Source organism: Aethina tumida, chromosome 2 (assembly GCF_024364675.1).
Source record: "Aethina tumida isolate Nest 87 chromosome 2, icAetTumi1.1, whole genome shotgun sequence".
NCBI lineage: Eukaryota > Metazoa > Arthropoda > Insecta > Coleoptera > Nitidulidae > Aethina > Aethina tumida.
This window is the reverse complement of record NC_065436.1, coordinates 32585081-32609096: the sequence shown is the minus strand read 5'-3', so window position 1 is coordinate 32609096 and position 24016 is coordinate 32585081. Positions and strand designations below refer to the sequence as shown.

The following is a 24016-nucleotide window of genomic DNA, read 5'->3' as shown; positions in this document are numbered from 1 at the left end:
TTTATTTATTATTATGTAAATGGGGAATGTTGTGATGTTTGAGACGCATTCAATATACGAAAACAATGAGGCCATTAGGCCCGCGTGTGTGGAATTATACACACAAGTGTCCGCCCAACGGAAAACACCATGCATGGACCACACATCGCGGCTCTTCGCCCGAATAAATAAATAAATAAACAAACAAATGGTCGGCGCGAAAATGCACAAAAAAACAACAGTATGTGCGGATAAACACGGATGCACGTTGAAATTAATTAAAAATCCATTACGGACGCACAATTTAACAAGGGGCAGATTAGAAGTGAGCAAGCAGAAGCTTGTAAAGTTCAATTAACGCTGCCGCATAATTAAATTGGGAAAAAGTTGCGAAAAAAAGCTTCAGTCGATGTTTAATTTTATTGTCGGAAGAACAAAGACTGGGCAAAACTTGCAGGTATTTTATGCCGTCATAAACATTTGCAGGAAATTTTTTTCCTCTTTAAATACGAACAAGTGCCATATTTTAAACTTTCACGGCTCGAGTAACGAGAAGACCACCTACTCCGTGTTGGATTAAGGCATTTATAGACGTACAGGTTTGGCTCGATCGAATGCACCGGACGAAACGCAAGTGGGATTAAAACTGAGAACGCAAGGAATAAATAAAATGGACACGACCACATAGCAATTTTATGCGGAGGATATAAAATGTTTAAAGGGGATGATGGTATGCTCTAAATTAAAGACTAGGTTGTCAAGAAAGTTATTGCGTTTTTCAACCTATATACATATAATATAAATATACAAATCTTAGCTTATAAATAAAATTTGATCAATCGAAATAAGAACCATTTGAGTCAATATATTTTTGCTAACAAGAAACAAGCTTATTTATACCAGTTGGATAGATCTCTGGAGTTCTGGATGCGACGAAGTCACATCATTTTGATTTTTAAGGCATCTCGTGTACGAAGCTGATGTTTAAAAAAGTTGGCAAAAGGTTTGTACCCCCGTTTGTTCACCTTCTGTAGTGACAGTTGTACGATGTGTGGACGTGCATTGTCATGAATACTTGACCCCTTTCTGTTAAATATATATACCAGAAATGATTTGTAGACAGTACTTTGACTTTTCATCAGCAGTCACAATCTAATCGAGAAGCAGCTCGTTCACAGAGTTTAAAAGAAGACTAGACGACAATTCATAACGGCAGCTTTTGTGATTTTTGTTCAATTCATGCGGCACCCATTTGTCGAGCTTGTTGGTCTTTTCAATCTGTTTGATGGGGTTGGAAATGGGATACACATTATGTGTAATGTAGTAACAAGTTCTCGAACTTTTCTGCTTATTTTGGTCTACACATTACTCCTTTGAATATTTTACATTATTTTTTTAACATCTCGTGTATATGTTTGAAATTGTGAAGTCGAAAACTTTTCCCCAAGCACAGAGCGAAGGCCACGCCAAATTATAAAACAGTTGTTAGAGTGGATTAACAAGTTGCGCGAATTGATTAGCAGAAAATTTCATCGGAGAAGTTTTCCCGGATGACGTTACACGCTCCACATTTTTCGCAGGCAATTTAATTTTAATTTTAACAGGCAATCATGCAAATACGATATCGCGTTGCTGAATTACCGGTCCCGGTTATATAAATTAAGTTCCCGATGGCAAAGAAAATGCATTTCTGATATACGAGACCGATTTACCCATAAATAAAATTACCGAATTTACCGCCTGTCAGGTTTAAATTTCATATCCGGAAGATTAAATAAAGGCCTTTTAGTTTGCCAAGAATTATTGGACGCCCGGTGGTTCTTTTTTTTTATTTTGGGCGATGCGAGGCATAAATTTCTCCGCTCGCGTTTCTGTACTTTGTTTATGTTTGTAACGCAAACATGTCGCGGTTTAACAAAAAGAAATTATGGAAATTCTCTTATAAATGCGTGGTGGGATTTATGTAGTTTTTCTGAAATTCATTTTATATTGTTTTTTGAAGGCGGGTTTCATATGAAAGTCCATGTTTCATGCAGAATTGTATTATATATTAAATAGTAGTGATATTCATATAAATGATTCTAAAAAATATTGTACTTTTAATTTGATAAATACAATTAATCTTCAAAATGAAAACATATTATGAAAAAGTTATACATTTTTTTACAAATTTTCTCATTTCTTGAACAAAAGTTCACATGTAAATCAAGATTTCTTATAAAACTGAGCTAAGAGACAAATAATATACATTATCTGAAGGTTTTCATGTAACTGATTCTCAAAAAATCTTCCAGTTTATTATTGACTTGATAAATATATTTAATTTTCAAAACAAAATCAATTTAGGAAAATGCTAAATATTTTTTCTGAAAATTTACTCATTTCTTGAGCTTAAATTCACATATAAGTCAAGATTTCTTACAAAGCAGCGTTAAAAGCCAAATAATCATGAACAAATATGCGGACAGGTGATGTTTGTTAAATGACTAATTGCCCCGGAGCTCGATTATGGTGACGAAATTAATTCAGGGAAAAATAGAAACCATTAAACGAGGTAAACATGATGCAATTTCAACAAGTGAACACATCAAAGGTATAGGTGATGATATATTCGGTTCGTCTGTTAATAAAACAAGTCGGTGGTACGTTTTGTCACAATAAAGCACCGAGCAAATTCAGATATAGCAACAGCTGCTCGCGAAATATAAATACGTGCATTACGTAGATTAAACGGGGAGAAGGGAACGTTTTCAGGTTTCCGTGTAACGCGGAAAAGACGCGGAATGTAAAAGAAATTACAACAAGACAGTTTATTAAGCTCAAGTGATGCATACTGTTATCATATGTTTACCTGTTCACATAAGTGACACTTTTCCGTACGAATGGCAATTTATTTCATTTTGTGTTTTCCATCAGTGGCTGATGGTTTACGGTTTCTCTGTCGTCTCTATAAATAATCATCGGACGCATCTGTCTCACCGGTAGTGTATTTCAAAATACTGTCTGTGAAAGGTTCATTGTCTTTTCGTTTTACTTCCGTATCGGAGGAACAATTAACGATACAGTGTTCCTGTTAAGTGATGATGTTGCTAAATAATTAGCCACTTAATTCCACTAATAGTTCCGCTGTAATTGCGGCTGTATTGACAACATGTTGGACGTAACAATGTGAACGAATCAATCATTACAACTGGTCGTAAAAATAGGTCTCTCACAATTCGTCTCCAAAACGAAAAACTACGTATCTGTTTCATTTGTAGCACGCGACTAACGAAGTGCGATCGTGAACGAAAGAAGGAACTCAGATAAAACGTACGGCGAGATAAATCATCCGTTAAATGTTTTGATTTATCGTCGACGCGAAAAATGGCAACGATCTGTTTCCGGCCGCCGCCGCTGCCGCCGAACAAGAAACCGAACGGCACGAACAACATCATCAGGAACCGGAAACAGTCGCACGGACTGTTGTCGTCGACGTACCACAGTTTCCGGGATCCGGCCGACGATCAGATCGAGATGCGGACGTTCGGCGGCGGCGGTGTGGGCGTCGGCAAGCGTTGTCGCCGCGTGTCGCACACGCAGGTGGCGTGTCGCGAGGACCCCAAAGTGGGAATGGTCAGGAGCCATTCGGACGGCAACCTGGACAAGTCGCAGGGCCAGGAGTTGTCGATCAATCGGTACATGAGGGTGTTGAGCGGCAGCTGGAAGAATCTGCTGAATTGTAAGTGACGAGGCACCCCGATTAAAACACTAACTGTCGACGCTTCTTCATGTGACCTGAGCCTAACTCTGTTTCATTTTTAGTTGACTAACGTTTGATCAAGTTGTCACGTATGCACACATGTTATTGTCTTCCATACAATAGATCATTATTGTTGTTTGTGAAATTTATTAATTTATTACGTGTTCTTTAATACGTTATACAATTAGCAGTTAATAATTATTTAATGAATTATTATAAACGTTCGTGCGTGAAAACATCAATTATCAACAAGTAGTTGAAAATATTTTTATTAACTTCTAACAATGAGTAATAATTATAAATTGATTAACATGACATTTCTTTATTTTCAGGTAAGTTCCAGTCCTCCCTTACGTTTACAGTTACTGTAATCGCCTCCGTGAGTATCTTAAGCACTCTAATTCATTCAGCCACATTAATGTCCGGATTACCCTGATGGTGTTATAATATCGAGTGACAATCCATCATAACTATTTTCTTTTACCATATCGAAATCACCGGTGATGATTTTTAAAGCAGACAAATTGCTGTCGCGTCCAACGGTTTAATGCGGATAATTATTGTCCGGTAAATCACTGTTTGAACGTCGAGTAACTGCGTAGTATCTGTTACGATAAATCAAACGGAGTCAACATTAACTGATTCGTACACGTGACGTGCCTAATAAGAACGATAATTCTAACTGTCGGGTGATGCGGATGTGCGCTGTCTCAAAAATTATCGAGGATATTGCAAAAATGGTGGATGCGCATAATATCATATTCTTGTTTTTCACCATGTGCCACTAGTTGTACGACAAATTGATCGGTGGTTGATTTATAATCTAAATCTAATCATAAATTCAATTATTTAATATTAATGTTTAGTGGAAAATTGGGCCAATAATTCATCTTGCACTTCTATAACGTTTAATTTTCAATTTTTATATAGATTTGAATTATTTTGTTTTAGTTAAATAATACAGAGATCTTTTTCTATGTATTATTTCTAAAGTATTTGTGAGAATTGTAAAAATAATTTAAATATTATTTGTAAAATTATGAAGCAATAATTATTTAATTATTTACATTTAATCTTAAATTCAATGATTTTATTTATTCTTAAAAGTATAATTTGATTAGTGGAAAATAGGGTCAATAATTTGTCAAGCGTTTAAAAAGTATATTTATTTTTCAATTCTTATATAGTTTTAAATGATTTTGTTTTAGCTAAATAAAACATAGAAAAAGATGTTTTCTAAAATATTGAGAATTATAATAATAATTTAAAGCACATTTTTTTAAATTATAAAACAATAATGTAGGGGGCAAAGATTAATCTGAAACTCAAATAAAATCGATTCTGGAAAGTAAATTTTGCTTAGTTGTAAATAGGTCCAATAATTTGTCAAACCATAACAGTTAAAAAATTTAGATTGTTGTATAAATGGTTTTATTTTGATTAATTAAAACATGAATAGATTAAAATGTCAATGTCATTATATTAATTTTAAGAGAACTGAGCTAGTTAATCTGAATACCATTAAAATGTTTCCGGGTACCCATTACCTGGTCACAGAAATTACATCAGATACATCTCTAGTATAAATACATACATTGTAGATACTTTATTAATAGATTTCGAAATAATTTTTCAGAAATATTCACATCCTCCCATTAAATAAATTATGCATCGCGATTCGAATATTTCGATAAAACTGGACGATTTATCATTCGTAATGGGGTCCAATTTGTTGCCATTAGACAAATATCCGATGGTTTCGAATATATTATGCTCACCCGATAAAATTAATTCGAATTAAAACAGTTATGCTCGATGGAGGCAAATACAGTGGGCACGCTGGCCGCATATTTATTTAGGAATTTATCTATTAACTCGTTCAGCCACTGTGTAATGAAGTGCTAAGCTGCATTCTAAAAGGAAGCGTTTAAAATGCTTCGAGTGCTTTACATATTATCAATATTTATTAGCACTAGTGGGAAATTTACAACATTTTGAAGCATTTTATTAGCCCCACAATTAAGTCGGAGAGGATTTCTGGTTCTGTGTATTGCGGCGTCCTTGCGGTCGGTGCAATCCTACCGGAAATACCTCGATGATGTTGCCAATGCAGCGTGGGCAGTTCCCGGTAAACGAAACACAAAATAAAAGTGTGCCATCGGTTACAAAAACACACACACATACACACGGCAGTTCTTGTTTTCAACCGGTTTTCCAATACAAAGTTGTAATTATTTGTTGACGTTTTGACGAAGAAGGCATGGATTACACCGTTCGGTTTCTAAGAAATTTTTTGTCTTAACAGAACATCCGATAGCGTTCAACGTTGATTTATCGAGCCGGTGTAACGAGTTAATCGCCGGATTCAGTTTATTTCTGTTTAATTAACATAATATTTATATATCTGGCAGTGCACGACAGAAAAGCGAAAACTGGATCGAGCCACGTATCTATTAATGATGTGGACGCTAATCAGTTTCCACTGCTGGTTGAATGTGTTTACTTGCCATCTTTTATGCGTGTATCATCTCAATTAAATCGTTTCCATGAATACATCCGTGGGACTCATCAGTAGAATGAATCATACGATGTATCGCAGTTTATACATATTTTTATTCGTTATCTCTTGTTTACTGAGTTTGTGATTTTTATATTTTGAGAGAGTTACAGCAGGTCAACAAAACTTAAAATTTATTGTTGTTAAAACAAACTGACACATCTTTGGTTTGATGATTATAGCCCAATAAACACTGATACAACGATATTTATAGTGTATAAATACTATAATTAGAGTTCAATAATTTTATATACCTTGTGGCAATTTTAGATGGAATCTCAGCATTTTTTATTTGTTATTCAAATTTAAGGAATTATATTTCAAATGATAGACTGTAAAAAGCTTTTTGTATACATTAAAAATGTTTAGAAATCTTTGGTAACTTATTAATATTTCTCATTCTCTGATTACAGTTTGCTTTAGTAGACCTCTGTCAGATCATATAAAACATCGAGTTATAATTAAAAAAATATTTTAAATGGACCTCTAATTGATCATAATTCATTATTTTATACAGGTAACTTAGAATAAAGACAAATTTTTGATTAAATATCATATGATAATATCATGATCAGTCATAAACAAAAATTCTAAGTACATTTGTATGTTTAAATTAGTATGTGAAATTGAAAACAATATTTATACTTACCTTTTATCAGGTATATATAATTGATTTAAAATAAAAAGGATGAGGATATTAAAAATTAAAACAAAGTCAAAAGTATCCATTATTTCTTAGTGTCCCTTGACATTTTCTTTTCATAGAAGGAAGACTCAGATTGTTTTTGACACAATACTTTGATTTAAATTTACTAGAGACTCAATTAAACTTTGTTTTATTCCTCATTTGTACTTGGAAATAATAATTTTTTTTTTAAGATCATTCGATAAAGATCGTCTTGCAGACATTTTTATTTAACTTAGTAATAACTAACCACCGTATGCATAAACTGCTAAAGACAAACTAAAGTTCAATGATTTATAATGTTGTTGCTTTACTTTTAACTTCAATAAAATATTATTAAAAACTTAACACTTAAATTCAACTGTGATATCATTCAAGTTATATAGTACACCATCTGACAAAAATATGGTTCCTTGATAAGATCCTATTTGCATGTTTTTTATTAAAAATATGTTTACTTTTGACTGGTACTGTATACCTAAAATTTACAATTTTCATTTATATATTTTCATTTCTAACGTATCATGCAATTTTATTGATTGCATTATAACTGTAATTTGATTATTTGAAATTATATAAAATAAATTTCTTTTTAATTTCTAGTTTTACTAAATTAAATAAATTTTTATCAGTAATTGTTTACTATTGAAAGTTGAAAATGGCGACTTTGATTCCATAATTCAACGTCTTCCCATATATTTACTGTTTTGAATAAAGAAAAATGTATTAATCATCAGCTTACAAGTAAATATTTAGAAATTTCAGCTTAATCCCCTATTTGGTCAGTTGGCAAACATTAAATAGACCATATTTTCATTAATATGGAACGATTTTTATGTACTATAACTCAAACATATCTGGTTACTTTCAACAAACCAACATAAACATAATGACATCACCAAAAATCACATCTTCTTGACAAATGTTTTAAAATCGTACACCAAAGCTGTACATGTAACAGATGGTTTCAGTTTGCTAATTTCGCGTGATGTATGCACGTCGAATTCGCGCCTTGTGTGTTGAAACAGTGAGAAAATGACTGAAAATCCGTCGTGCCGTTATGCGGAGTGTCCGTGTCTCAGTTTGAGCGGCGTTGCAGGTACGGGTCGAATTTAATTTTTTTACACTGGGCACGAAATAATAACACTGTGCGGACGTTGAATGGAGCGGCGAACAAAAGCCAGACAACGTTCGCCCTCCCTAATAACGGGGCATAAATTGCATTTTCCGATGGCACATATAAATTGCAGATCTCGATCATTTATCAGTGATTTAGCGTATTGAAATGAGACGTTCATAAATAACGGGAACGGGATGCCTTTTGATTGATGGTCGGTTGCCCTCTTTCTGCTCTTTTTTAGTTATTACTTTTTTTTGGTCGCAGCTCGGTTTTCGGAGTCTGTGTCTTAATGTGCTTTTTCGGCTGTCCAGGGCTCCGGATATTATAATGTAATCACGCCAGTGCTATACGTCGAAATGTGCAATGCAAATTTTTTCGATCATAGGACCATTCGTCAGTGTAATTACGGAAAAATCGATTTCTCAGAGTGGACCCAAAATATATAATTTAATAAAAAATAAATGGTAAATATTGATAGAAATATAATTAAATACTATATTTAATTATTAATTTTTTTTTCATTATTTTTAAATTAAAATTTAATGAAAAATTGAATAATAAAAATTACTAGAAATACAATTAGATCTTTTACTTAATTATTTAAATTTAATTCATACAATTTTTTTAATTTTTTTATTTCATTATTTTTAAATTTAATTTTTAAAATTATAAAAATATTATTTTTTATATCATTTAATAAAAAACTGGTTAATAAATATTGCTAGAATGACAATTAGATATTATATTTAATTTATAAAATTTTTATTATTTTTCTATTTTATTATTTTTAAATCATAAAAATATTATTTTTTCTATTTTATTATTTTTTTAATTAAAAAATTATATATGCCATTTAATACAAAATTTGTTAATAACTATTTTTAGAAATTCAATTAGATATTATATTTAATCATTTCAATTTAATATATAAAATTTTTATTATTTTTAAATTAAAAATATATATAATTTAATAAAAAATTGAGTAGTAAATATTGATAGAAATGTGAATATGACATTTAATTATTAAAATTTAATTTATATTTTTATTATTTTTAAATTAAAATAATAATAATATGAAGAAACTGGATAGCAAATAAGTACTATATTTAATTATTGTAATTTAATTTATAAAATATTATTTTAATTTATATTATATAAAATATTATTTTTAAATTTAAAATATACACATAATTTAAAAATTGGATAGTAAACATAATTAAATATTATATTTATTTAATGAATTTTTATAAAACTTTTTATTTTATTATTTATAAATTTAAAAAATAATAATAAGAAATTGAGTATTGAAAATTGATAAAAATATAATTAAATAGTATTTTTAATTATTATAAAATTTTTAAAAAATCGGATTACATTAAATTTAATTTATAAAATTTTATTATTTTTAATAAAATAGAAATAAAATTAAATATTTAAATTTAATTTATAAAATATTTTTATATTTCTATTTTATTATTATTAAATTTTAAAAAATTATTTAAATTTTATGTTATTTGTATATTTTAAAAATATATTTAATTATTTTAATTTCATTTACACGTTTTTTTTTTTATTGGGTAGTAAATATTAATAAAATATTATTATATTCCTATTTTGTTATTATTAAATTTTACTATTATGTTTATATTATAAAGAATATAAATAATTTGATAAAAAAATTGAAAGAGTATAAAAAACTTCATTTTAATACAAAAATATTGAAACAATACAAAAATGTATTCTAATAAATCATTAACCAAAAACGATTATTTACTTTTGTTTAGTAAATAGTTAAATAGGAAAATAAAAATTATTTAGATATGCAAAAAATTATTGTGTTGCCTGTACTGTATTAAATACAGTTAAAAATATTTGAAATCGACGGTCAAATTTTTGGACTATCGACACGTCTATTAATTTGGAACAAAATCCGACATGTTTTGATACACGTTCTTCCCAACGCAAACTACAATTCGACAGACGCAATTAAAGCCGGCCGCCGTCGTTTAATTCGATGCAAAGATAATTATTTTGGAACTGGGAAAATTTAATTATGCCGCAATGAAAATTGGATTTCGATTTGAACGAAAGTCGGGCCCGTCAATTGTGGTTCAATTATCCCGAAATTTAGCGTCTATTAATTTTAACGCGTTCGACTCCCGACACGGAACGTTCCGGATACGAAGAGCGTGTGTCTCTCGTTTACGGTTAAAGCGGCGGGCGGGGTGGCGGCGTACATCCCTTAAGGATAATGTCGACTCCCAGGTAGGCACCAATTAAATATGGAAATTGGCGACTCCAAGGACACCGGTTCCATATCCACCGTGCCGCTTAATTTGAATAAACATCGCCTAATTAAGGAATAGTCGCGTATCCTTTGTATTAATTAGTTTTATGCCGTGACCGTCGATCCGTTCATGTTGGATACGATTTAAAAGGTTATCAAGAAAATTATGGAGTTTTTCAAACATAAAAATAAAATGCACAAATGTCAACTTAAACCAAACTCAAACAACTACCATTTGAGTCGATACATTTTTGCCAACCAGAAACAAACATATTTCTACGTGTGGAATAGAATTCCGGGGTTCTGGAAGCGACGTAGTCGTTGAAGGTGTTTTGGGCATCATTTGCCATCAATGCCGGACACATACGCAACAATTTTTGGTGCATTTAATGGATTTGTTGATAGTACTTTACCGCTGTAATTGTTTCATCAGAGTTCAAGAAGCTGTAATGGATCACATTGGCAGCAGACCAAACATTGTGCTAAACGTTGCCGATTGTTGTATATCACTTCACATTAAACATTTGTGAGAATCACTAAGAAACCGAATATCAAAAAAGCAATAACTTTCTTGGCAATCTAATATAACGGTTATTACCGATTTATCGAGCATTTAATCGGTCAGTGTCAGCGTGGAAAAAATTGAGAAAATTGGTACCTGCACACTTCCTGCATACTATTTCAGCACGAAATAATGCATAATGCATGAATATGTGACGTAACATGTGTATAAATAGCCCTAATGACCATAACAAGATCGTAAAATCACTCTTCATTTATTTATGATTTGTCGCGACGTCGCACAAATAATGTTTATTTATCAGTATTCAATTTTACAGCTCACTATTACGTTCCACTGGGCAGGACAAATCGACAATTATTTTTGTAATATTTTGAAACCAACTTGGCGACATGAATCAAATGTGGAAGTTGATTTTGCCTTATATATATAAAAAAAGGTTCGGGTAAATATACTCCTTTATCACTTTTTTATGTAGCGAAAAGACCGAGGAAGGTTTAAGGACCCGCGCCGAGTCATAAAAGTCAACAGTTTCTTTCCCTGTTCTTGCTTAAATGAAACCCCATACCTCCTCAACAATGCAAAGAATAAATCAACGAAACAAGTAGCCGCACGTTATTATTAATAAAATGGTATAACAGCACCGTACTTTCGCTTTGCCCGACTAGAAAAACCGCAAACGGCGCCGACTGCGAGAACAAGTGGGCGATGCTGAGGCATTTTGACATGATTTCGTCCGGCGATTTTTGCCCGAACGATTTCGACCGGTACCGTCAAGTGAAAGGTAAATATGTCGCATACTGAATAAGTTTTGGCGCCTCTAATTGCACCCGTACATTGTCCCCCCGGATGATTTATTAAACGTCGCACGTCGCATGCTAATGACTAGTCGCGTTCGGTAATTGATCGGTTTGTTGTCTGATAAAAATCGTACGCGACCGCGAGCAAATTGCACCGGTGATCATTGTGCAAGAAACGAGTGTGGATGTTGGCCAATTCCGGACTCGTTTGCTGATTTGATAATCGCCTAAGTCATGCTGGGAATGTTGACGTTATGACAAGAAATGTTGCTGTTAATTCTCCGTTGAACATTTACTATACCATTTCACAGGGATTAGACTTATTCAATTTGAGAATAATCGTATTCGACTTGGAATTAATCATATTCAATGAGAACAAACAAATTCAATTGAAATTTAAACAATATTGAATATATTACAGTTTATTTTACACTTGGAAAGTTTAGATTTTGTTCCAATTCAATATTAATTATTCTCATTCTGAATGTGTGTGACTAATCAGAAATTGAACATGATTGATTATTCTCAATTTTAAAACAACATATATAAAATCTTAAACGGGAGAAATATAGAAGCGCTGACAGTTACTAGAATTTTAAAACTATTTATTCTCATTCTCAATTTACTATTCCCAAAATGTACATGTTGATTCTCATCTAGAATAGAATTATTTTCATTTTGAAACCATTTATTTATTCGCATTCTAAATCCCAAATTAAATATGATTACTTTCAATTTTGAAATGACTAGTTTCAATTTGTAATTGAGGAAATATAGAAGAATTGACAGTTACTTATTAATTCTTTATTAATCATTTTCAACTTTAATTTCAATGACTTTCTTTCACTTCTTTATTGAACACTTTGAATTTATTTATTTTCTTCTAGAATAGAATTGTTTTGATTTTTAAATTCCCAAATTGAATACGATTTAAAAATGAGTAGTCTCAATCTGAAATTGTGGAAATATGAAAGAATTGAGTTACGTGTTAACTTTTTATTAAACATTTTGAAATTGTCTTAATTTGAATGAATCTTTATTTTTTTATCTTTTTTTTTATTCTGATTCTTAATATGACTTGAATATGACGAGTCGAATTTAGTCGAAACGAGTTTAAAGTGCCACTTTACTAAACTACACGATAAATAAATCTCCAATTTAGATTACGGATGGTTCGTTAGCCGTGGCCTGATTAACGGCGTTTTATTTAACAAACAAGTCTAATTACCATACAACTTTGAAAATAAGGGCGTGGGCCATGTACCGAAAATTAATTAAAACACCTCCGTGCAAATGGATATCCAGACGTCGTTTAATAATTGCTCGCGCTTTCGCATCGCCTCGGATTTTCGAGCGACCGACCGACCGAGTGACGATGTGTCCAATCGCAATTTATTGTTTCATGTTTATGAATGAAGTCGTGCGAACAGAGGTAAAAAAACAAGCGGCTTTTACTATTAAGGTGGATTGTGGGCTAACCTATCCTTTAAGCGGCCTACAAGGAACCTTGATTTGGTAAATGAGTTGCTTAATACAATTTTTTTTTGTATCGTTAAGAACGTGCCATTCATAAAACCATATGTTCAGCAATTATCTGATAAGTAGATCAAAGTCAAAACTGTGATGTGGCTAAAACGCATTCATTCACATGCAGTTTGGAAAATTAATTGACAGGGTTTTTGACCAGATGTTTTTTTTTGATATTGCTGTTCAAATAATTGTAATAGGTGGCACGAGTGTCACACGTTCCTTGTAGCACACAGGTGGGTGGTTTTTTAAGGCACGAGAGCCCGACAGGATTTTCAAGAATGCCTTTACGGAGGTGACTTTTACTAATAAGTTACAAAGGTGCGCCGCGAAATTTTTCCCAAAGCCGCCGACAATAACTTACGGAATTGACAGGTGTGTATTTGTCCCCATGCGAACCATTTGTATTCAAATTGAATCTGGCATTGTGCTTTGGTTTCTTTGGCAATCGGATTTCTACGAGACAATCGCTGTGGCCCGGGATTCCGTAAGGTATTTAATTGTTAAGTGCACCAACAGCAGCCAGATCACGATCCACATAAACTAATGTACGAGGATCATTATGTGCCAACTTTCCTAAATTACGTCAAAACCCGCCTAGGAAATTTGTACCATCAGTTAACAAGCCAATTAGTATATTTCAACGAGGTACGCAATCACCGAACAACATTAATCCTGCAATGGCCATGATCACGATCTTTGATGAAGACACCACTCGTGATCGCCGATCACGATTAAAGTGTCACGTTCAATACGAGCTTGCACAAATATACCTGGTCGGTTATAAAAATCATTTCCGAAGCCCAATCAGTTAGTACATCAGTTCAAACAATTAACTATTCCATGAGTGGTTGATGCTTAGCATCGATAGCAAATTATCATAAACCTTCTTATTGTAATTAAACCCGACGGAGGAATTTACACTTTCGTACACATTTTTTTTCGCATCCTAATCGGATTACAACACGACTGGCAGTCTATCAGATAATTAGATGCCATATTTAAACACTTGTTTCTCTCATATATAGAGTTAATTCCGTTGAAATGTGTTACTGCAAACAAGGTCAAAATACAAAGAGATACCAAGTTCGACATCTGTTCATAATGGACCGTTTTAATTTCTTACTATGTTTATTTTTACACTTTACTACGACTCCCAAATTTATTACACACTTGTTCTGGTATCATAAATATTTATTTTGACGTAATTTATTGTGTACAGTTGATCCGGTAGGATTCATATTAAATTTCTATGTATATGTTTTGTAAAATAGTGACAACGAAACACTACGAAATATTTGAAACAATATTTTATAAGTTCCATTGACAAGTAACAAGTATTAGAGTATTAAAAGCATCAGATATAATAATTTTTCTGATAAATTTTAAGATATCTGTAATTTGTTGTTTTAAATGGAGGTCACAATTTAATTTGCCTCCGTTAAATTTTTGAGATATTGAATATTAAACTTATGAAATATATGGGGAAATGTGAGTTTTTACCTGAAAAAAATATATTTTCTTAAATTTTGGAGATAATATTTCAATGAAATATATTTAATTAAGTATAACTAATTTTATAATATTTAATATTGCTGTCAATCAAATATATAGAAAAATAAAAAATATACATATCTCACAAAAATATATATAATATTTCATGATATTAACATATGTACAACGTTGGAAAAAAATCAAACTTCAAAAATATGTGACATTAAATTATTTTTAGTTGAAATATAACTAAACTACTATATAACTATACATAAATATATTTCATGTATTTTAGTATTTAATATTGTCGTCTATGAAATATATGGGTCAATGTAAGATACTTATCAACTTTTATTACTTAAAGTGGAAATCATGCTTTTAAAGTAAGAAAAGGGGGTTTCCAAAAATATTAAACAGCTAATATATAAACTATATTTATCGTAAATTTCGAAGTATATGTGATTGATAAAAATAAAGTTTGAGTTTTTATCAAATTTGTATGCATATGTTTAGTAAACAGGTGACGAAAAATGCTAAAGGCCATTTGAAAAAATGTTTTATGAGCACTTCTAGGTATAAATTGTTTGTTTTGTTGTATTGACAAGTAACAATAACCCATAATGTATTAATATCTTGAAAGTATCTAGAGGTTATTGAGTGGTAATTTGCATGAACACAATATGGTTTCACTATCACAATCAAAAAGTAAACAATCAATCAGTCACTTCGTTCCTAGAGAAGCATTCATTATTAGCGCCTCGCATTATAAATGTTGTTGTTAAACAACCCGTGCGACATGAACGTCGGTCCCACGCTGGCTTTTTTCCGTGTAATTCCATCCTTGTGCCAATAACACGTCGACTTTTTAGGAAGCTTTTCACCATAAGCAACGAAACCGGTACGATTTAATGGCATTGTCAAATCCCACATAAAAGTGTGTCGCGTAGGATTTTTTACCCGTAATGTATGCACGTTGAAAATGAAATATACCCGGTCGCATAAACAGTTGTAATTGATTTAAGCGTTCACTTTCCCTTCTTCCAGTCGCCGGGAAGTGTGGAAAAAATCGGCTTTGGCGCCCGACACCAACAGGTGGGCGATGCTAAACATTTTAATATCGATCTAATATACATAGATCGTAAAATTAATTGTTCCAGCTTTACTGATTTGTTTACGCGGGTTGCCCAATCCATACTACCGTATCTCAATAATGGTACTTTCAACTTTGGTCACTTTGATATTTATTACGGTTTTGTTGGTTATATTTGTATTTCGTAACCAAATCGATTTACTGGTTTTTTTTCTGAAAGCCCCTTAAATATTACAGTCCTACTTTAGGTGTACCCCATAAACAATTAATAAAAGGCATTTTTGAGTTCAGCTGCTGACCTAATTACTCGTTACTTTGTAGAGCTTAAAACATTCCTGTAAGAATCACCGGAACGTTTTCATATAAAATTAAGTCAACATATCAATTTCAGTTTAAACGGAACGGAACCGGGGCATCCCGACGCGTATACATATTCATTTGAACACATTTGGCGTAATGAACGGCCGTTTATGTTGCATTTTAAATTTTGCCCACCTTCCTTAAGTGAAATTAGCCTCGCGAGTCCACTAGTTCGGTGCACTGACATAATTAATTTAAATTACTTTTGTATTTCGTCCGGACTGGAAAATGATAACACAAAGAGCCAAACGCCTAATTACGAGGCGAGTGCTTTCATCTTCCATTTCGTTATATTTTGTAATTCTATTTTCCGTTTGTCGTATGTAACGAAACGTCGGAAATATACAGGTTGTGTTAAACTGGTTTAATTTGATTGGTACGGACCACATAGAGAAAAATTAATCGATGTCTATGAAATTGGAAATCATAATTTAATTTGCGTAGGATGAAAATAGGATTTTCCAATGAAATGTAATTTATTATATATTAAAATATCTTTTATTCTGATATAACGGTACATATTTGATATTTGTGAAAAAAAAAATATTTAAAAAAAATTAAGTCAGTTTTTTTACAGTGTCGGAGAAAATTAGAGCGACTTCCTTTTTCTTTAAATACTAAACTATGTATACCTACAAGATTGATTTTTGTTCCATTCACGTTCCAAGTCACGTTAATGATAATACAAAAAAATAAAACTAGAAAATTTATCTAATATTTAATATTTCGTTTAGTATCCCTTATTGGCTATATCGTCCTTACAACTTTTTTGCATAGACGCGGTTAGATTGGAAATTATTTATTTGTCTATATTGTTTTAAAATTTTGTTTTATTTGTGATGCAATTTACTCAAATCTTCTTATTCACAATATACTACAAGTTTTCTATCGAATTAAAATCGGGAGATTGAGCTGACTACTTTAAGACATTGATTTTTTGTTGAACTAACCATTCTTTAACAAACTTGGTATATTTAGGGTCATGCTAAAATATAAATTTTAACGACATTACCCATTCACGTCTTTTCATACGATCCATTTTGTCTTTTATTTTGTGAACCTCAAACCACAACATGTAAAGACTTTTGTGAAGATTGTTTCCATATCTTTTTCATATGTGCCTTACTGAAAGCTATTTCGTTTGGAACAAATATAGATATGATGTAACATATTGTACACCATCACTTTCGAAAATATCAAACTTTGATTCGCCCGAAAATAGTACTTTTTCCAATATCTTCTCGATTATTTTTTGAAATGCAGTGATTTGCTGGGTGTCGTCCTGGCAACCCTACCTTCACTAACCGATGCTGAATTGTGCTCGAACTAATTCATTTAACTCCTAAATCTCTTAAAATTTCATATATGAAAGATATAAATACGAATACTCGAGTGGCTTTAATTTTTTGTCGCATAAATTTTTTGGTTTTTAGAAAAAAAATAAATAAATAAAAACTGTCCCTCTCCTACTGAGCGTGAAAAGTGTATGAATGTGAATATTTAAGTTAGTCACTTTTTATACGATACTATATATTTGAAAGACTAGTAGTAACAGCTATTTTAAGTTGTAAAATTTCATTTTTCGTTTGTCATATCTATCAGAGCATCGAATATATACTAGAAAAAGGCATATTGACTCAACATGTGAATGTTCTCATCATCGAACACATCTTGTTTCCCATATGATGCAACAAGACTCGGAACACGATCGATCAAAAACGTACACACACACATCCCCAGTGCAAACAGAATAGATGGGCACCGATATAAAACGGTGAGCACACACGAACAAAACAAATAGGATACGGCGTGTAAATTTGCTTTAAATCGAAGGAATGCGGTTGTGAAATACGGTGGGCAGACTACACACACACACACACTGTTTTCTTTTATCGGCCAGCGGGCATATGTCATAAATGTCGCATGGCCACGGCACCGTGTCCAACGGTGCAGCGGATAAGGTTATCGCGGCCGATAGCACGGGTCCGGGGAAACAGGTAGAGACGGAGCCTGGCGACAGGTTGACATTTCATGTCTGTCGCTGCCTACGCCGCATTTCCAGCAACGATTAAAACAATAAAACTGTTATTCGGTCGGGCACGGCCACAGCGAACGGGCAATAAACGTGCCCGGAGTCGGATCGGGATTGAGTCCCGTCGCCGGAGACGCCATGCCAATTGGGAAACGTTGGGCTGCTGCCGGTTTGCATATTCATGCGACGACAATCTGGTTTGAGGTGAGCACGTCGCGCACACACACACACACCAACAGGAGTTTCCGTTCCTGCCGTTTGCATAAGTTTCGAATTAGCGACGGAATTGAACCGGCCGTTTTAATGGTGCAGACGGCCGATCGGCCGGGTCATTGTTGCCGCCGCCGCCGCCGACGACCGACGACGACGATGTCGCGTTATTGTGTACGGATTTTCTTTCGATCTTTATCCGAGAACGGGCCATTGAAACGTTCGCCGGATTAAGGTACGAGACTGGAAACGATCTATTATTTAGTGGGTAAACTGTTTGCGGCTTACCTGAAAATCCGTTTCTGTGTGTGCCTACAACCGGATTACATGATATCCAATAATCGTCTAGACGCTGCCGATTTCTTTTTTTTTCTCTACTTGTGTTCGCCAAATCCCGTTGAAATTGGGTTGTAAATCAGAAAATTGCGATTCCATATTGTGTACTGGCATCGGCGATCGTAAATGTAGTGATGTTTATTAAAAATACGGAATATTTACGATAATACCATATATCGGATATTTTAATGTATAACGGATTATTTCTCTATTATTTACAATTATTTTTACTGGTTTTCATATTTTTTGTTTCTGTTTTAATTTATAATTTACTTAGTTTTTACCTTTCAAACAATATTTGGTTATTAAATAATGTATGTTTTTATTATATTTTTATTTAAATTTTTTGTTTGATAAATGTTTATTTTATTATTGTTATCTTCATTAAAAAAACATTTATATATTTTTATTTTAGGATAAATTTAGGAAAAAATTTAAATTTTATTCAGAATTTTGTACATGTTTTAACAATGTTTTAACTTAATTTTAATATTTTTTTATTTTGAATTTTAATATTTAATTAATTTTTTCTAGTTTATAAACACATATTGTATAATTCTGAAAAAAAAAAATAATATTTTTTGTGACTCAAACAATTATTTTATTAATTTTTTTATTTATTTTTGACTCGATATTTTTATCACGTATTTATAATTTTATTTGTTTCAAAATATATTGTGGTGAAAATTTGGCAAAAATTAATATTTTTATGTTTGAAATGATTATTTTATTTAATTTTCTATATTTTTGATAAATTAATTTTAATATTTTCAACATTTTTAGACATTTTGACTAAATAATTTTAATACTTAATTATTTTTTACTATTTTTTTAATATATTATAGAGAACATTTGTAAAAAAAATATTCTTTCTGACTTAATAATTATCTTAATACATTAAATATATATCTAAATCTTAAAATTTGATAAATTTCATTTTATTTATTATTTTCAATATTTTTAATTATTTTGACTATATAATATTAATAGTTTTTGTATTTGATATAATTATTATTCCAATTTTTAATTTATTTTGACTAAATAACTTTAATATTTAATTATATTTTAAATATATTGTAGAGAAAATTTGGAAAAAGAAATTTTTTATATGAAATAATTATTTTATAAATATTTCAACTTAATTATCAACATTTTTATTTGTTTTAACTAATTTTAATGTTTAATTAAATTTTTACTAGTTGTAAAGAAAATTCTGATAAAAATAATATTTTTTGTATGTGAATTGTTTATTATTAAAATTTTTGTTACACATATTTATCTTAATTTCAATATTTGTATTTATTTTGACAAAATAATTATATTTAATAATATTTTTGAGTAAAAAGTGATTCAAATTTTAATCTTTAATAAATTTGTATCTTTTAAATAATATTTATTATTATTTTTTTAACATTTTCATTTATTTTGACTAAATAATTTTAATATTTAATTATTTTAGTAAATTATATTATTTTAAATTTTAAAAATTTGTGACATCAGTTTTTTTCACATTTGTTATTATTATTTCACGTATTTATCACGGAAGATCAACAGGAATTTTGATATTAATTTACTATATAAAATTATTTATTAATTAATTGTTGTTATTTTATTTTTATTGACATCAACCCCGTTACACATGAAAATTTTCAAAGAGTTACATTAATGTATTAACGTATATTATTTTTTATTTCAGTAGGCGGAATGTCGCGGCCGCCAAAGCCGACGGCCACCGCTAAGAAAGTCGCACCGCCAGCCGTACCGCACGAGTTCCGTCACTCGGGAAGTTCCTTCGGATCGGCGGGATACGCGTCGTCCGAGGAGCCCACTTACCTGGCACCGTCCGAAGCCACAGGAGTACCCAGAGGTGAGTAAAATTTATACGTCCGGAAGCTCGGAACCGTTAACCTTTCACGTCGTGTAAGGTAATGAATAATTTCGGCGAAAATATTGGTCCGCGTTCGCAGCGGCCGATAAACCGCGCATCGCCTCTCTTGTGTGGTGCACGCAAACACCGGCTACGTGCGGCCAGATGCGGAGTTGTAATTTTGATGTATGGGTTGTAAAAATGACTGTCTCCGAAATGCGGTCCGGTCCTCTTATTACCACGGACTCGAACTTTACGGCTCCCGGAGTGCCGTATAAATTTTAATAACACTAAATCTTGCGTGTCGTTTTTTGCGAAACGGCACTGTCTATTTAAAAAATTTGCATGGCCGTCTCCCGACCGTATTAGCATCTATAAAAAAGCCGCGACCTTTTTTTTATACGCGAAAGCATCACGCCGGGTGTATTAATGGGGGTTTCCCTCGGCCGAAATAAGTCTTTATTCGTATCTTCTTTGCGAGTACCAACCGAAATTACAAAACACCATAAACATAAATTTCAAACGGCACGATTTGAATACCAAAAAGCACCGTATTTCAAAACGGCGCCTAATTTACATTCGCTGTTTTAGGACGCGGCTCCCAGCAGTAGTAAACGTTTGATGAAATTAAAATCAACATTACTTTGAATTTTAATGTCTTTTTTAACTAAATACGGTATTATTTCAGCAGTAAAATTGCCATAATAATAACATGGAAGCTTTTATTTCGTCCGCACCAATCGCAGCTTCACAATTTGCTGTTGAAGATTAAAATTGCGATCGGACCGTTGCCGGGAATACACCCGATTTTTCCTGTTTTATTCGTTCGTCTCGTTTGTGGAATAAAATACTGGCTGCTAGATCGAGTTAACGGATTAGAAGAAGGCGGACTGGCTAATTAAGGAGACGTAGCGAACTATAAAACTTAACTGCGTTGCAATAAGTCCAGGTAGAGGCTCATTGATTATATCATCAATATTACGTAGCAGATAATTGACAGAGTTAATAAAGCCTAATGGAGGATCTATCATTAAATTAGTTTTTGTCCTTTTGCAGCCAGTTTTTAATTAGCATGTGACGGATGGATGGATGCAAATTTTACTTAATTTCGTCAATTACTGCCAAAACCATTAAGTACTAAAACTCATCATCCTTCCTCCTTCTGCGCTCCCACCCAAACCAGTGCAATTTAGGTGTTAGGATGTCAGGGAAGTCATTACGTTTTTCAAACTTAGAAATCTCAGCTTAAACAAAACATTATTAATCGAAATAAGGACCTCTAGCTTCTCTAGCGTCTGTTGGGTTCTACTAAGGCCTTCAATTGGTCGTTGTCAACATCATATGACGGGCTGCAGTGCTTATCATCTTCAAAACTCTCATCCATGTTTGGAATTTTTGTAACCACCACATATTGTACATTTGACAATCGCTCCTGGGCCAAACACATCGTTGATATCCCAAGCAGATTCCGTCGCTGTTTGGTTTTGCTTGAAGTGGAAGAAGAAAATTGTACAAATTTGTTTCTTGTCCATATTTTATTCAATTTCCTGAAAAAATGGCCAAATGATTTCAAATAAAAATGAACTTCCACGTTTAGATAGAGCGAAACAGGTGCTTTAAAACTGTATCACATCATATGAACAGAATAAAATTGTCCGAATGTTCCTTACTAAGAAACCAAATATCAACTTTCTTGTCAATCTACTACCATTAAATTAGTTTTTTTTTCTTTTGCACTCAGTTTTTAATTAGTATTTACTTAATCTAGCCAATTACTGCCAAAATCATGTAGTATGAAAACGCATCTCTTCCTTCACTTCTCTACTCGTGCACTTATGGCCTAAACCAGTGCAATTTAAGTACCTGCCAGCGACTTCTTGTTACCGATGATTGGCAAAAAACATGGCAGGCAATCCGAACAATGCTGCCGAGGTCCGCATGCCGCCGGTTTAATGAATGGGAACAGTCCTTCTTCCTCCTCGGACCTTCGGAGTCGAAACGCGTGTAACAGTTCGCGAATGCCCGGTACCAGTCCGCTCCTTCTGTGAAATGCTGTCGGTGGGGCCAACGCACTCCTCTCCCGTTCTCGCGTCGACGCTCCAACATTGCCGATGGCCGTTGTCTTTCCTCAATGGATTTTGGTACTGCACCACTCAACCGAGAAAAAATCGTGCGAATTCACCTAGACAAGAGACGCATTTTTCCCCGTAAACATAACATGGACAGTTATTTATTTATGTCGTGTCGGGTGAGGATGATGGGCGACCCCGGTACCGCATACACGACCGCGTCCGAAGAGGCGAAAGAGAAGAGAGGAGAAAATAAAAAAAAAGAAATGTGCACCGAGTCGACGACATTCTTTGTGCGATTTCTGATGGTACCGGGTACAACCCGTAAAGGCAATACGACCGCGGCAAGAACCCGCCGTTGCCTTAACCGGGCTGCTTCCACATTGCGGTTGGCAACCGCTCGCTGGGAACACAACGGACACCGGCTAGAAAACACCGCCTATTTCGAATTGTATCTGTGTAACATTCGTTTTCCTGCTACTGTTTTTTTTTTTTTTTTTTCTTATTTTGCGATTCTTTTATTACCAAATATGCGGCGGAAGAATCGGAGGTTCGAGCTCCTGCTGCATGCTTAAGTTTCACATGGTCTGGGACTTTTTCCATTTGTTCATAGGCCTGAAATAATTATTTTGATTTGAAGTTTTTATCTTAATTTTTAACTATTTTCAACATTTTTATTTATCTTGACTACATATTTTTTTGTGTTTAAAATAAATATTTAATAAAATTTTGTATATCTTTGATAAATTTTTATGCAAATTTATTATTTTCAACATTTTTATTTATTTTTTTTTAAGTAATTTTAGAATTTAATTATATTTTTATTAGTTTCTAAATATTATAATATATTGGATAAAATTAGTATTTTCTATCCTAGATATGAATATTAATTTTATTATTACCAACATTTTCTATTTATTATAACTAACTAATTTTAATATTTAATTATATTTTTATTGGTTTCTTAATAGATTATAGAGAAAATTTGGAAAAATTTAGTATTTTTTGTCTTATATATAAATAAATTTTTATATATTTGGTAATTTTTTATCTTAATTTTGTTATTATCAAATTTTTATTTACATTGACTAAATGATTTTAAAATTTAATTATATTTTTATTGGTTTCTAAATTGATTGTAGAGAATATTTCGAAAAAAAATAGTATTTTTTTCTTAGATATAAATATTATATTCAATAAATATAAATATATATTATATTTTAATTAGTCTCTAAATAAATTTTAGAAAAAATAATTAGTATTTTTTGTCTTAGATATAAATATTGTATTCAAATTTTTATATATTTGATAATTTTTTATCTCATTTTTTTTTTTATTTTC

At 32.1% G+C, this 24016-nt stretch overlaps 1 protein-coding gene across 5 annotated transcripts in view; it reads left to right on the top strand.

Annotated features, from left to right (window-relative positions):
* LOC109603133 (caskin-2) overlaps window positions 1-24016 on the top strand; it is a 198887-nt gene that overhangs the window by 164045 nt on the left and 10826 nt on the right. For 2 of the 5 annotated variants that reach the window (XM_049963885.1, XM_049963884.1), the window contains exon 2: window positions 20436-20606. In XM_049963885.1, coding sequence (XP_049819842.1) covers window positions 20444-20606 — 163 coding nt within the window. In that variant the 5' untranslated portion in view covers window positions 20436-20443. Of the gene's footprint in view, window positions 1-3221; window positions 3701-7983; window positions 8063-20435; window positions 20607-24016 lie in introns of those variants that run through there. The other 3 variants (XM_049963882.1, XM_020019591.2, XM_049963883.1) reach the window with 3 other exon arrangements.